Raw genomic sequence first — 15,210 nt, 5'->3', positions numbered from 1 at the left:
GAGATGGCCCAATTGATAAAATGCTTGCTGTGCAAACATGAGGACCTAAGTTTGAATCACCAGCACCCATGTAAAAGCCAGGCATAGGCACATGCACTAGTAACCCCCAGTGCTTGGAGATGCCTAGAGCTTGCTGGCCAGCCAGTATAGCCAAATTAGCAAGCTCAAAGTTCACTGAAAGACCCTGTCTCAAAGAATAAGGTGGAGAGCAGTTGAAAAAGATACCTAACATTGTCCACATACACACCACAAAAAGGAGTGGGGGAGTAGGAAAATGGACCCTGGAAGATAGTTTTCACTCTGCAATGAGGGTATACTTGGATATCTGCATGCATACTTACACCTACGTGTGCATGAATGTATGAATGTTACAGTATACAGTAAGTGATGGCATAATTAGTAGAGAATAGCAGAAGCAGTTCAGGTAATATTGCCAACAGGTGCGATGTAAGTGAAACTTGTTTCCTCCACTTCCTGTGCCCATCACTGTGCTCCTTCCCTTCAGGTTTGATGGTGATGAGCTCACCACAGATGAGAGGATCCGCTCCCTGGCCCAGAGGTGGCAGCCCAGTAGGAGTCTAAGGCTGGAGGAGCAGAGCGCCAAAGCTGTGGACACAGACATGATTATCTTGCCGTGCTTGGTACGTCACTCACCTTGGGAACAAAGTGTTTGCACTTCCACCCCTTTTTCTGAGAAGGCCAGGCCTCTGTAACGATGGTCTTGGCTTTGCAGTCCCAGCCCGCACACTCTGACCAAGCCACTGCTGAATCAAACCCCGTGACCCAGAAGCTGATTTCCAGTACAGAGAGTGAGCTGCAGCAAAGTTACGCCAAGCAGCGCCGGAGCAAGAGCGCTGCTCTCCTGCACAAGGAGCTGAACTGCAAGAGCAAGAGGGCTGTCCGGGACTACCTCTTTCGTGTGAACGAGGCCACAGCTGTCCTGTATGCTCGCCACGTGCTGGCTTCCCTGCTTGCTGAGTGGCCAGGGCATGTGCCAGTGAGCGAAGACATCCTGGAGCTCAGTGGCCCTGCACACATGACCTACATTTTGGATATGTTCATGCAGCTGGAAGAAAAGCACCAGTGGGAGAAGGTATCTAAAGCAGCCTGAGCTCTGTACCCAGCCTATCTTTGTATCTCCCTATCTTTGTGACCCTGGGGTGTTTGAACTGTGGATGGTTTATAGCTATTCGGCTCCCTAACAGGTGTGAATGAAGCAAAGGCAGGGCAGCTCTTGAATCCCCCATGGGCTAGCCTATGCCAAGCTCCCAGCCCCATACAAACTTGTGTGCAGGCAAAGTTGCAGTGATCCCTTGAAACCTACCTTACTTGGCCTTCTGCCTTGGTTGTTACATACCTACAAGTCTTACAACTCTTCCAACTAGCCTGTCTCTTTGCATGTCCCTGGAGTCACACATAATGTAGAGTTGAAGGGACAGGGTAAATTGGGATACCCTGGTGACCTGCCCCCATAATACAGGAAGGCTTCTACCATGGTTTTGCTTTCTGTTTTAAACTATCATTTCTAGACTGTGCAGAGCAGGTGCTCTGCTCTCACTCCCAGCTGTGGTACAGATAGAAATCAAGTGAGGGGCACTCTTCCAAGAATCAGGTAACAGGGATCTCACCAGGGTCTGTACTGTTCTCTGAAGCCTGGTTCTCTGACTTTGCGTTTTAAGTTTCAGACTATTTTGTTTTGTTTTAAAATTGGCTCTTTTTGATGTTCTTTTCAAATATTGCTGGGTTAGAGGCCATTTTCCACCTCCTGCTGCATAGAAGCAGGGGGCTTAGAACAGCAGAAAACATCCTGGTCCACACCTCAGCACCCTTAGGCACTTACTCCTTCTAATCCAGAAGGTTTTGTCACTATCTCCCAGTTTCAAGGGGAGAAATCTCAAGTCACATTTCTTTCCTCCTCTCCTCCTAATGTACCCTCAGACCCTGCCATCTGGGAGAACCCTGGTTTCTATTTATCCTGGGTCCTTTGCCAGCATCACAGTCCTGTGGGTGCTGGCATTTTGCTCTAACCGATCTACCTTTTTTTTTTTTTTTTTTGAGACAGGGTCTCCCTATAACCCCAGCCGGCCTGGAACTCACTATGTAGACCAGACTGGCCTTGAACTCACAGAGATCCTCCATATCTACTTTCTATAAAGGACATCAGGATCCATGGTGTTCCTGTGGGCCCCCTGTCATGGACATGTGCTTCCCTAGCCGTGCTTCCCTAGCTCCTCACTCTGGCTATTTCTCCCTGTATGCTATATTGTTTACCTATAGCGCCCTCAGCCTTTAATTGGTTCTCTTGGTCCTTCAGACCTCCTAGAACTTGCATTATTCTGACTTAGAGCAGGACCTGGTGGTTGCTTTTAGAGGTGGGTTACAGAGGCTTGTTCTGGTCCAGAATGATATCAGTGCAGTCAAGTGGGTCTTGGGTTAAAGTAGGCTTTCCCTTCTTCCTGATGACACTGGCAGCCCTGTCCTTACCATCTTCTGTCCTCTCAGATCCTACAGAAGGTGCTGCAGGGCTGCCGAGAGAGCATGCTGGGGACCATGGCCCTGGCTGCCTGTCAGTTCATGGAGGAGCCTGGAATGGAGGTTCAAATGAGGGAATCGAAACACCCGTATAACAACAACACCAGCTTTGAGGTACAGTTGAGCAGTAGAGATTTTGTCTGCACCAACCCTGATGCCAGAGGCCCTGTAAGGCCAGGTCTTCCCTTCTCCTGACCTGTGTTGTAGTAATAGGAAACAATGGGCCCCTGGCCTCAGGGGAGAGTTGACTTTTCCCACAACAAGTTCCTCTGAGTAAATCTTCAGCTTCTTCCAGCCGTGAATGGGAGGGGCGGCGGGGTTAGGGTCAGCTTCTTCAACTGTCTCCTGATGACCTGGCCATACTTTGGAGACTCCATCCAGGCCCCAGAGCTCATCTTTTCCATCCTGAATCTGTCCAGGGGTGGGCTGTCTCAGGTACACTCACTGACTTGGTGTTACATACCTTTCCTTAGCCCTTTATAGATGGAATTGGCAAGGCCTGATCCTCTGAGTGGAGGTACCATAGCAGTAGGGACAGGAGTACAGAAGCCAGGCCAGACCTCTTTTCTTCCCGTTCCTGGGCTCTTGCCTTATTCTCTCAGCTGCCGAGTTGTACCCCCAAAAAGAACATCCCCACTGTCCCAGACTGTCCTCTCCTCTGAGGCTCCTGTTGCTGCTTCTTCCTCACTCCTCCCCTTCCTCCAGCCTGGCTCCTCAGCCACTGTGTCTCTTCCTCAGGATAACACCAGGGTACCCCTACCCTCCAGACATCTTAGTGTTTAGATCTGCAGAGTCATATCTCATCCTGACCCCCTTCCCAAATGCATATGCCCATGTGGCACATCGTCTACCCCCATGTATAACCCCTCACCGTTCTCTGAATATGCAGACCTTTCCAGTGCTGCTTCCTCTCTGAAAGGCACCCCTGGGTGCTCATATGCCCTTTCTCCTGAGAAGCTCCTTCTAAACATTCTGCACCAGACCTCTCCTGCTTGCCCCACTGTGCCCCACCCTCACGCCATATTGCAATCTGGGTATTCTCCAGCTCAGCTAGACTATGCCCCTGGAAGAAGGTTGCTTGTGGTCCATGTTCCCAGTTATGGTACCAGCCACAGTGGTACCAGTGAGTGTTGGGGATAGAGGTGTTCTCTGTCTCTATCCCTAGGATAAAGTTCATATTCCTGGTGCGATCTACCTCTCAATCAAATTTGACCCTCAGTGCAACACAGAGGAAGGCTGTGATGAATTAGCCATGTCTAGCAGTAGTGACTTTCAGCAGGATCGGCACAATTTCAGCGGATCTCAGCAGAAGTGGAAAGATTTTGAGCTTCCAGGTAGTGAAAAACAAAACAAAACAAAACCTGGTTATATAAACTTTTCCTTTTTTTTGGTCTTTTTATATTTACATTTATTTATTTATGGAAGGGGGAGGCCCATCTCTCAAGGCATATATGTGGAGGTCCAAGGACAATTTATAGGAGTCAGTTCTTGCCTTCCACCATGTAGGTCCCAGTATCAAACTTGGATTATTAGACTTGGCAGCAAGCATCTTTACCCACCAAGCCATCCCACCAGCCCTGTACAGATTTTACTGGAAGTGTTTAAACATAATGTTGAGGGTCAGTGAGATGACTCAGTGGGTAATGGCACTTGCCACCAAACCTGTCAGCCTGAATTGGATCCCTAGAACCCACATGGTATAAGGAGAGAACTGACTACCATAGCCTTCCACATGTACGCTGTGGCATGCATGCACATACCACACACACATATATCCCATCCCAAAATAAATGTAAAAAAATCTTTAGTCTATAATATTGAGGAGAATTATTGGAGGATTTTAAAACAAGCTTACTGTATTTCATCAGAAACACCCCACCTGCCATCCCTCTTACTCCCTTATCCTGATCTCTCTCTGGTTCTTTGTGACCCAGGTGACACTCTGTATTACCGATTTACCTCTGACATGAGCAACACCGAGTGGGGCTACCGATTCACTGTGACAGCTGGACACTTGGGGCGGTTCCAGACAGGTGTGTGCCCCACCCTTTCTGTTTACATGTTCTGCCCACCAGGGACACTCTATGTCTGGAGGTGCCATTCATTATGTCACTGACCTCTGTTAACATTAAAGCAAGTGCTTTTCTCTAAGGCCTTCCAAATGTGTCTCACAACCCTCAGCCTGGCTTTCTTCACTAGACATGGCTGACTAGCTTAAACTTGAATGATCAGATACAAGACCCTCTGTTGGGGTCTTAAAGAAGACACTTGTTTTTCCTAGAATTTTCCAGGGTCTTTTGCAAAAATGAGGAACCAAGAATGTTGTTCTTATGTTATTTTTACAAAAAAAAATTAGTTTCAGCCAAATTTAAGTGATGACAATTATTTGACCTCATTTATTAAAACTTGAACAGTTTATAAAATGTATAACTATTATGTACACAATTTTTTTTAAAATGTCTGTGTTGGGGACGGGGATGCCAGGGTTCGAGATTTTGAAGCAGATGTTGTCTGAAGAAAGGGTCGTACCTCACCTCCCACTGGCCAAAATCTGGGAATGGCTGGTGGGTGTGGCCTGCCGCCAGACTGGTCATCAGCGACTGAAAGCCATCCACTTACTACTGCGGATTGTGCAGTGCTGTACCCACAGGTAGGCAGTGCCTGCACTCTGAGACTCTGCTGAGCATATGGAGGGCAGTCACCTCCTCCTACCCTGTACTTCCTAGTCAGTCTGTTAATGGCATCTCCAAGGAAAAGACTTTTTGACTTTTTTTTTTTTTTTTTGGTCTTTTTGAGACAGGGTCTCCCTGTAGCCCTCAGTTGACCTGGAACTCACTATGTAGACCAGGCTGGCCTCAGTCTCACAGAGATCTGCTTGCCTCCACCTCCTGAATGTTGTCTTTTGACTATCCATTTTTAAATTAGTGTGTTAATTTCTCCATGTGTAATAGCTCAAGGTTATCCTTAGCTTCTTAGTGAGTTCAGGGCAGCCTGGGATACATGAGACCCTATCTCAAAAAAGAAATGGAAAAAAATAAACTGGCTGGGGAGATGGCTCAGTCTGTAAAGTGTCTGAATAGGCAAGACGACCTGAGTGCAGGTTTCCGGCACTTGTGGAGGTTGGTTGGGGTAGGGCAGAGACCTGGGCTCATTACCTAACTAGCCTAGCCAAATCAGTGAGCTCTGAGTTCTGCGAGAGACTGTCTCAAAATAATAAGGTGGAATGCAGTTGAGAATGATACCCAGCGTTGATCTCTGGCCTCCACATGCACACACTTGAACACATACATATACACACATACAACAAAGTCATTAAAAAACTTCTCCATGCCCCCGACATGCTCTCTTACACTTGTACTCTCTTTCCGCTACCCTCATCTTGTCTAATGGGATTTTTTCTGTGTGTGTGGTGCTGGGACTCAAATCCAGGGCCTTGTACACGGCAGCAAGTATTCTACCACTTATTTACAGCCTCCTAATGGGATTTTGGTAGGCCCTACACATCACTTTGAGGGGAGTCCACATCTCGAGAATATTGAATTCTTTAATCGACAGCCTATCACCTTCCATTGTTTAGGTACTTATAATTTATAGTTTTATGTTAACACTTTGTACATTTTGTTAGGAGTCTTCCTATTTATTTAATGTTTTTGATGCTTTTATGTTATTTTAAGTTTTTTGCTGGGTATGATGGTACATGTCTATAATCCCAGGCACTTGGGAGCTGAGGCATGTTCAGAGTCAGCCTGAGCTATATACAAGACCCTGTCTCAAACAAACAATTACTTTAAATTTTGCTACTATGTATGGGTTCTTTTTGTTTGTTTTTGTCTGTTGCCCTGACATCTAGTTTTATTCTGTATGTATTATCCGGTGCTCAGTCATGTATATCATCTGTGATAATGAGCCTTCGGGCTTCCTCCCAATCCATACAAGCAGTTTTTGTCCTGTTACACTGACTAGGACTTCTACTACAGTGTTGAATAAAGTAGGAATCTGGTCATACCTGGAAGAGTCCTCATCTCAGAGGAAGGGCTGGTGATTGTGCTTTACACATCCGCCACAAATTCAACCCCAGTCCCTTGCCCAGAGCCCCCCCACCAACCACTAGGAGTTCTTCTTGCCTGCATTTTTTTTTTTTTTGGTCTTTTTGAGACATAGGCAATATAAGACCATGTGGGATACTTGAAATTAAAAGCAATATGAAGTTGTTCTTAAATAAAATTAGACTTTCGCCGGGCGTGGTAGTGCACGCCTTTAATCCCAGCACTCGGGAGGCAGAGGCAGGTGGATCTTTGTGAGTTTGAAGCCAGCCTGGTCTCCATAGTGAATCCAGGACAGCTGGGGCTACAGGGAGACCCTGTCTCAAAAAGACCAAAAAAAAAAAAAATTAAAATTAAATGCTTTCAAGTCAGGAAGAAGGAGTGATGGCAGATACTGTAAGTCACTTAGGTCTGCATGGGCTTCCAGTAGTGCATTTGGGTGGCACACGGTCTATGCACTATGCCACATCTCCATAGCCTTGGAGCCTTGGGCCTTTCCTGGCTGTACAGGGAGACCCTGTCTCAAAAAGACCAAAAAAAAAAAAAATTAAAATTAAATGCTTTCAAGTCAGGAAGAAGGAGTGATGGCAGATACTGTAAGTCACTTAGGTCTGCATGGGCTTCCAGTAGTGCATTTGGGTGGCACACGGTCTATGCACTATGCCACATCTCCATAGCCTTGGAGCCTTGGGCCTTTCCTGGCTGTAGTATAGATGTCTTTCTACATTTTGCTCGCCTCTGCCAATCTGTAGGGATGCTCCTGCATTTCTCCTTCCTGAGATTGGAGAGAGCTCCCAGTGTGCTTTGCCACTGGCCCTTCCATACCAGTATGACTCTCCTGCACTTCTCCATCCTGAGTCAGGGTGGGATGGGGATGTAGGGGGAGGACAGAACACACTCCCATTATGCCTTGCCACACTGGCCTGAGGGTGGTAGAGGCCAAAGTAAAGCGGTAGCCCCAAGGGAGGACAGTTCCCAAAGGTGCCTCTTACCTCACTTTTCAGTGCTTTCCTGAAAAAACTAGCTATGACATGTTTGTAAATCCAACTGAATTTGTCCGTTTATTTTATGAACATGTTCTTTGGGGATGTGAGAGGGGCAGGGTGACTGATTCTAAGCAAATACTTAAAGTGGCAGAATTCTTTTTCAAGTCCTAAAAGTAAATCAAAGAAAAAAAGCAAAAGCATAGCATGTGCATATATAATCCTGTGGTAAGCCACAGGATATTCATTTCCTGGTTTCCTCTTCTGAGGGGTGTTGGACTGGGATCACAGCCTGGCTCCCTCTATGTTCAAACCCTAGGGTCCCCTCCACACAGGCCTGAGAAAGACCAGGCTTTTCCTAGGGACAGGATTTTGGGCCCAGCAGCCTTGCAAGCATATTTTCAGTTTTATAACTGAACATCAAAATAATGTTTCTCCTCCTCGTCCTTTTAGCTTTTAACTTTTTGGCTTTTGTTTTTTTAATTTGTTTTTGAAACAGGGTCTCCCTATAGCCCCATCTTACCTACAAGTCGATATGTAGGCCAGGCTGGCCTCAGTCTCACAGAGATTCACCTGCTTCTGTCTCCTGAGTGCTGAAGTTCAAAGTGTGTACCATCATGTCTGGTGGGGTGTTATGTCTTTTTTTTTTCCCACTTAGCATGTACTTTAAAGAGGCACGGAGTTCACATTTGTAATCCCAGTACTTGAGTAACTGAGGCAGGAGGATTGCCATGATTTTAAGGCCCGCCTGGGCTACCTAGTAAAGCAAAACAAAACACATTTGCCTTGAAGTTTTCCCACTGTCATTGGAAGGGCTTCATAAGAACTGTTCTTAAAAACACACAGTAAAGGCTGGTGAGATGGCTCAGCAAGAAAAGGCACTCTCCTCCAAGCCTGATGACCTGAGTTTGACCCCCAGGACCCACATGGTAGGAGGAGAGAACCATTTCCTACAAGTTGTCCTCTGACCTCCACACATGCTCTGGCACATGTAGGCAGGCAGGCGCATACACACACACACAGATGCACACAATAAGTAAATAAAAAGTGTAAAAAATTAAAAGCAAAACATGGAATAATTCCTGCGAACTCACTGCAAGTCCTTGGAATCAGCTTTGGATTTAGTTTCTGTACCTTTCCTTTTTTTAATATTTATTTTATGTGTATGCATATATTGCCTGCATGTAGGTAAGTACACCCGTATAGTGCAATGCCCTTGGAGGACAAAAGAGGCTCTTGGATCCCCTGGAACTGGAATTACAGACAGTTGCTAGCTGCTATGTGGGTGCTGGGATTCAAACCTGGGTCTTCTGCAAGAACAACCAGTGTTCTTAACCCCTGAGCCATCTCTCCAGCCCCATACCTTTCCTTCTTTACTGTTGATTACTGTATGATTATTTCATGGAAGAGCATGGGGGATTGGGTGCCTACTTTATGATGGCAGGGAGAAGGAGGACCTGACCTGCAGTTGCTGTCAGCTGTCTAGGGCTGGTCTGGTTCTCTGTAAACTGACCTATGCTTGGTTCCTCTCACAGTGACCTCTGTGATCTTGCACTCTTGAAGCCTCTGTGGCAGCTCTTTACCCACATGGAATATGGCCTGTTTGAGGATGTGACACAGCCTGGCATCCTCCTGCCCCTGCACCGTGCCCTCACTGAGCTCTTCTTTGTCACCGAAAACCGAGCCCAGGTAAGGACTCTCTGTCCATCTCTCTCCCTGAAGTCTAGGTTGGGAGGATACTTTTGCTCCCTTCTACTCATGGCAGGACCTGAGGGGTTGGATTTACCCCTCAGTCCCAAGCCCTGGGTGCCTAGGCAAGCCTGGGCCTACAGTTTCTTCTCTCTCTCTCTCTCTCTCTCTCTCTCTCTCTCTCTCTCTCTCTCTCTCTCTCTCCCTCTCCCTCTCCCTCTCCCTCTCCCTCTCCCTCCCTCCCCTCCCCACCCTTTCCTCCCTGGAAGTTCTCAGGTCACTCTAGATTGCTTATTTTGTCAGGCCTATAGCCAAAGAGGGTAAAAACCTCAACTTGGACCAGCTCTTGACAACAGGGACTTCTGGAAAATCAAAGAGATGGGTTTCTCTTCCTCCTTTTTTTCTTCATCTCAGCACAATAGACTCATTGAATGTGCCACATGAAAGGGCCTTTCACAGGTCCTTTGTTTGTCCCCCTCAGGAAGACATGAAGAGACTGACCTGAGGAGGAGGGTCTCCTGCCTGGTTACCTTAATGGGCCATCAGGGCCAGCCCTGGAATCAGGCCCTAGCCCCTTCAGTCAGGCTTTCGTGGCTCTAGAGTGAGTGGTGCCATGTTGCCTAGTGGTCGAGCAGTGCTTACCCCTTGGGGCCCATTTCCTTAGTGGGTTTCCTTTTCCAGCATTCAAGGAGCCCATGTTCTCTTCACAGGAACTCGGCTTACTGCAGGAGTACCTGCTGGCCTTAACCACCGAGGACCACCTTCTCCGCTGTGCAGCACAGGTACCCACATTGCCACCAGAGCTGGCGTCTAGGTTATCTCCCTGTGACAGATGGCGCCAGCTCACCATTGCTAGGGAGCGTGTGTGTGTGTGTCTGTCTGTGTGGCATGATGAGTACAGGCCCTCGCAGAGTTTACACAGAGTTCAGTTCCAATTCAGTCACTTCCTCTGGCTCACAGTGAGCGGGGGAGCCCCATTTATCATTGTCACTCATATTAAAGTCTGGGGTCAGAAGACACTAGCAAGAATTTGTGTCTCTAAAACCAAAACAACCAATGCCTTAAATTTAGTTTGGCTGATCCCTGAAGTTTCCACAGAGTTAGATTTCAGATGGTTTTGGATCTAATTTGCTTCCCTAGTAGGAAAACTCCTCTTCTGACAGCTGTTCTTTTTTTTTTTTTCAAATTATATTTTACTTATTAATTTTTTATGTGTATGAGTGTTACTCCTCTAGGTGCAACTGTGTCATGCAATGCTTGCAGAGGTCAGAAGAGGGCATTGGATCCCTGGAAACTGGAGTTACAGACAGTTGTTAGTCACCATGTGGGTGCTGAGAATCAAACCTGGGTCCTTTGAAGAGCAGTCAGTACTCTTAACCACTGAGCCATCTCTCCAGCTCCCTGACAGCTGTTCTTTTCAATTATTGAGGACTCAAGAAACCTTTTGCTTATGTACATTATAAACATCAGTATTTATCATTAGAAATTGGGCTTTAAGTGTAGAAATTAAAACAAGTTCAAACTTAACAATTCAGTTTTTAAAACAGTAATAAATACATTTCATGTTAATGTGTTTGGAGAAAACTTTTCAAAACAAAATAATTCCTGAGGAAGATAGCCCTGAGTTCCATGTTTTGCAGACCTTTTTAGTGTCTGGTTCATCAGAAGACAGCTGGATTCTTGTGGCTGCCCCTGCACTGATCCTGGGAAATAACTGTACTGTATACTCAGGAGATGGTGAAAGTGAAACATGAGCCTTGTGACCCTCAGAGGCCCTGGGGATTCCCCAGGCCCCAGCTTACATGTTCAGAACATAGACTTACCCTCTGGGTACTGTCCAGTGTATACTCTAACCACCTGAGCAGACATGGGGATTCAGAAGCTCACAGGCCTTCACTTGGGTGTGCATTTGGCTGGGACTCTTCTCCAGTGCCTGGTCCTTTAAGGATGGATCTCCTGTGCCGACAGGGTCAGCGGGTGTTCTAGTTTGCTTTTAATTGCTGTGACAAAACACTCTGACCAATACCAACACCAACTTGGGGAGGAAAGGGTTTATTTGATTTACATCTCCTGGGTCACAGTTCATCAGGGAGCCCAAGATAGGAACTCAAGGCAGGAACCTGGAGGCAGGAGCTGGAACACAGGCCATGGAGGAACGCTGCTTACTGGCTTGCTTCCCTGGCCCATGCTCAGCCTGCTTTCTTATGCAACACAGGCCCACCTGCCCAGGGGTGGCACCACTCATAGTGGGCTGGGCCCTCCTACATCGCTTCAGTAATAAGAAGATGCTCCACAGACATGGCCACAGGCCAGTCCAATGGAGGCAATTCACCAGTTGAGGCGCCCTCTACCCAGGTGTGTCAAGTTGACAACTAAAGCTATCAGCACAGAAGGTCTGCTTAAATATGGGATTTCCCCCACCAAAGGGGGAAGAAGAGTGTTTAGGACTCTGAGACCTTAGATGGAGTAAAAACTCCCTTTCCTCTTAACTGCCACCTGTGCTGGGCACTATGGCCCTTGGTTTCACAACATGGTATAAGAAATGTTGATGTCTAACAATTTTGGCACTAGCTTTCCCATGGACTTGACCCTCATGTCTGCTATCCTTGCTCCCTCCTCACCCTCCACTCAGCATAAAGACTAGCCTTATCTTCCAGGACAGCCACTTTCCCAGACTGTTTATGGGGTCCCCTAGTACCTTGTGTGTGCATGGTCTTCTCTTCTGTACCTCTGTGTGGCTTTCCCAGGCCCCTGCCCCAGCAGTTTGACTGCTACCATGGTCCGATGGTTGCTTGCTGCCTTACCTCCAGGGTTTTCCTATGGGTTTTGTTTTTCCTCTCACTCTTAGTAGATGAGCAAGTGAACAACCCTTGATACTGGTGAATGCTCTTTTCCTCCACAGGCTCTGCAAAACATTGCTGCCATCAGCCTGGCCATCAACTACCCAAACAAAGCCACCCGCCTCTGGAATGTGGAGTGTTAGCCTCAGTGTGGCTTGCATGGACTCCCAAATCTGTCCACAGGGGTTTAGAGCAGACCTCCAGCCTCGCTCATGAAACCCCTGTGGCCTCTGAGCCCAGCTCTCTTCGAGCCCACCCCTGCTCCCATTTGGATGCCAAGCAGCTGCCTCTCCAAGAAGGCCTGGTGCACAGTTTCTACATGTGCCCAGACTGTCACACATGCAAGAAAGCACAGTGCAGAAGGGGGCTGAGAAGAGGGCACCAAGGAGTCCTTGGGAAGGTTGTTCAGAGATCAGAGACTAGTCTCTTCCAGGGCTGCCCCTGTAGAGCTACAGTGCTGAAGACCCAGAAGCATCCTCTGGAAGGAGTCTGTCTCCACTGAGCCCCAACTACCCAAGCTTGCCTTCAGGGGAAGGTGTCATCCACCCAGAGCTGCCTGTTTTGTGAGAGCTGCAGCGGGCAGCTGCAGTGGCTGGCTGAGAACCCAAACCTAGCCACAGCGGACAAGCGCCTCCCAAGCAGTCGCCATGCCACAGGTCAGCTAGCCAACTCCCCAGTGAGAACAAGTGCCCTTGGGAACAGCTAGCAGGCCCTGCATCCCCACAAGCAGTTCCCAGCACGCACGTCTACATTTCTTCAGTTCTTTTAGCATATTTCGGTTTCCCCCTCCGGTTTTTAGAAGAGAGTCACACTGACTCCCTAAGAGGGAGTACCTAGGGGACAAACCAGTGTGTGTGAACATGGCAAAGTAGAGGAACTCTCCAGCCCCTGCCCAGACCCATAGCACTCACAGGAGCTCTTGTTTCAAGAGTCAAGACCCAGCTGATTTCATTTCTTCTCTAAAATCATGGTAATCCATCACATTTACCACCTTGGGCCTCTGCGTGGCTATTTAGCCATCACCTGTCTAGCAATAACTATATTAGTTCTAGTAAATGCTGTTTTACTTTTCTTTGTATGGTTTTAGCCTTACCCTGAAGTGCTGATGATGATTTTCTTTCCAGAGTCACACAAAGTGGGAAGCTGGGTTGGCATGCAGGCCGTGGACTTGCAGGAAGAAGGAATGCATGAGGCACCTGCTGTTGAAGGGCAGGGGTCTGGGCTGGAGGCATGTTCCACCTCACAGGCCCAACCCAAGGAAGGCTCATCACAGCCAGGGCCACACTTGACCAGCCAGCATTACCATGGCCCAGTACGCCACCTTGGCCTCTGAAGACCCCTCTGGGGTTGTACCAGGGTCTGGATTAGCAGAACCCAAGCCTGCAGGTCTGGGAGTGCCTTCTGAAAAGGTGCTGTGCCTTCTGCCCAGAATCAGCTTCTCAGCCCAACCCAGGATACAAGAAAAATGGTCACGGAATAGGAAGGGGTGGGGTACAAAGAGACAGGATCCACAATCCTGGCATCAAAGGGAGCCTGGCGCAGCTTCTGTGGTGCTGGGACATGTGGAGGTAGATGCTACTGGCCCACAGGGACTTCACAATGCACATACCATGCTTGCCACCAAAAAAGTAAAAAATTTTTTTTCCTTTTTTTTTTTTTTTTCTTTCTTTTTTTTTTTTTTTGGCTTGCTTTGTAAGCTGCCTGAGTAAGAGGGCCCTGTTATAAGCCACTCTGCTCAAGGGAGGACTTGGGGGTTTCCCCATATGGGAATCAGAGCAAGTCTCAGTGCCCCATTGTGGCTCAGGTCAGGTGGCAGTTGGAAGATGGAGGAAATGGCACACCCACACCCCTCCATATCTTGGACTGAGTAAAGGGAGCAGACAAGCAGGGCAGGGCTAATTATCTCCCTCAGGACAGTGGTACCAGCTCTCCTCCTGTGCTCCCATCAGGAAAAGCAATTGTAAATAAATATTGGACTCCATAGATAGCTTTTCTCCGCTCACTGCTCTTGCTGTTTTGCCCTCCCTGTGCTTCAGTTTGCATAGAACAAGCCTGAGTTTTCCCCTCACACACCACTGCTGCTCTCTGACAGGGCCCCTCCTGGGCTGGCCACCTATGGCCCACTGACACCTCTTCTGCAGGCCACTGGGTGGCACTGCAGGGCCAGGTCATTCTCTTCTAACCCCCAGCCCCAGGCAGTGGGATCCCAAAGGATTTCCATCAAGGCCAACCTCCCCTTGACCCTTCTTAGAAGGCAGGACTGCCTGGAACGAGACAGAACCGGCAGGAATAAGGGGTTGTGGAAACATGTGCCTAATCTATAAAGAAATTCTGTTCCAAATCCTATATATTGTACAGACACTGTTCTAAAGAGGAGTGACTTATTTTCATCATCGTTTTTAATTTGTTTTCTTACGGGTTTACGATTTTGAATTTTTCTTATTTGGTTGAAAGAAAGAATTTTGATTATATCAGCTGAGTGAGTTCAGCCTGTACAAAGGATGTTTTAAGTTGTGGATAAGATATGCAAATGAAGAGAAATATATTGTACAAATTCTATATAAAAAAGTACAATTTTGTGTGGATTTTTCCCTCTTCCATTCCCCGCTCCGTTTCCCCGTGGAAGGGTCGTACTGTGTACCCCAGGCTGGCCTGAAGCTCACAGTCCTCTGCCGGTGCCTCCCACACCTGGTCCTTCAGTTTCTCTTACGAAGATTACACTTGGAAGTTTCTGCCAAGCCAAATGGATGGGATTCTCAGAATCTCACCACCTCCTTGTGAGAGGAAGTCAGTAGGTCCCTCAGGCCTCACCCTTTGAATGTTGTTGGAAATCGCTTAGACTAAGGGCTACCCAGGGCCAACCTTTCCCTCCTGAAGTAATCTAGGGGTTTACCTCAGTCGCTCCCTTCTGTACAACATCCCTCAGATTTCGTGCACAAATGGTGTCCCCCAAGTACACTCCTCTCCAGCCGGATATCCCAGCCCTGTCCTGCCATGTTTGACCCTCTTGTAGCTCACAGGACACTGCGTAGCCTGCAGAGAGGAGAAAGGCAGGAACCAGAGCACAGGCCCCTTGCTCTCCTGGGACTCCTTTCCCTCCTGCCTCACCTGACTCAGCTGAGG

The 15,210-nt window shown here is 47.8% G+C and overlaps 1 protein-coding gene across 3 annotated transcripts in view; it reads left to right on the top strand.

Annotated features, from left to right (window-relative positions):
• Zzef1 (zinc finger ZZ-type and EF-hand domain containing 1) overlaps positions 1 to 13,677 on the top strand; it is a 165,687-nt gene extending 152,010 nt beyond the window's left edge. For 2 of the 3 annotated variants that reach the window (XM_029557454.1, XM_008855631.3), the window contains 9 exons: positions 506 to 641; positions 734 to 1,093; positions 2,503 to 2,646; positions 3,698 to 3,866; positions 4,467 to 4,565; positions 5,017 to 5,182; positions 9,094 to 9,247; positions 9,958 to 10,029; positions 12,150 to 13,677. In XM_029557454.1, the coding sequence (XP_029413314.1) occupies positions 506 to 641; positions 734 to 1,093; positions 2,503 to 2,646; positions 3,698 to 3,866; positions 4,467 to 4,565; positions 5,017 to 5,182; positions 9,094 to 9,247; positions 9,958 to 10,029; positions 12,150 to 12,230 (1,381 nt within the window). In that variant the 3' untranslated portion in view covers positions 12,231 to 13,677. The remainder of the gene's footprint in view (positions 1 to 505; positions 642 to 733; positions 1,094 to 2,502; positions 2,647 to 3,697; positions 3,867 to 4,466; positions 4,566 to 5,016; positions 5,183 to 9,093; positions 9,248 to 9,957; positions 10,030 to 12,149) is intronic. The other variant, XR_001872100.2, reaches the window with a different exon arrangement.
• Positions 13,678 to 15,210: the final 1,533 nt, after the last annotated feature.

This window comes from Nannospalax galili, unplaced genomic scaffold (assembly GCF_000622305.1).
Source record: "Nannospalax galili isolate Female #2095 unplaced genomic scaffold, S.galili_v1.0 scaffold888, whole genome shotgun sequence".
NCBI lineage: Eukaryota > Metazoa > Chordata > Mammalia > Rodentia > Spalacidae > Nannospalax > Nannospalax galili.
This window is presented reverse-complemented; position numbering and strand designations above follow the sequence as displayed.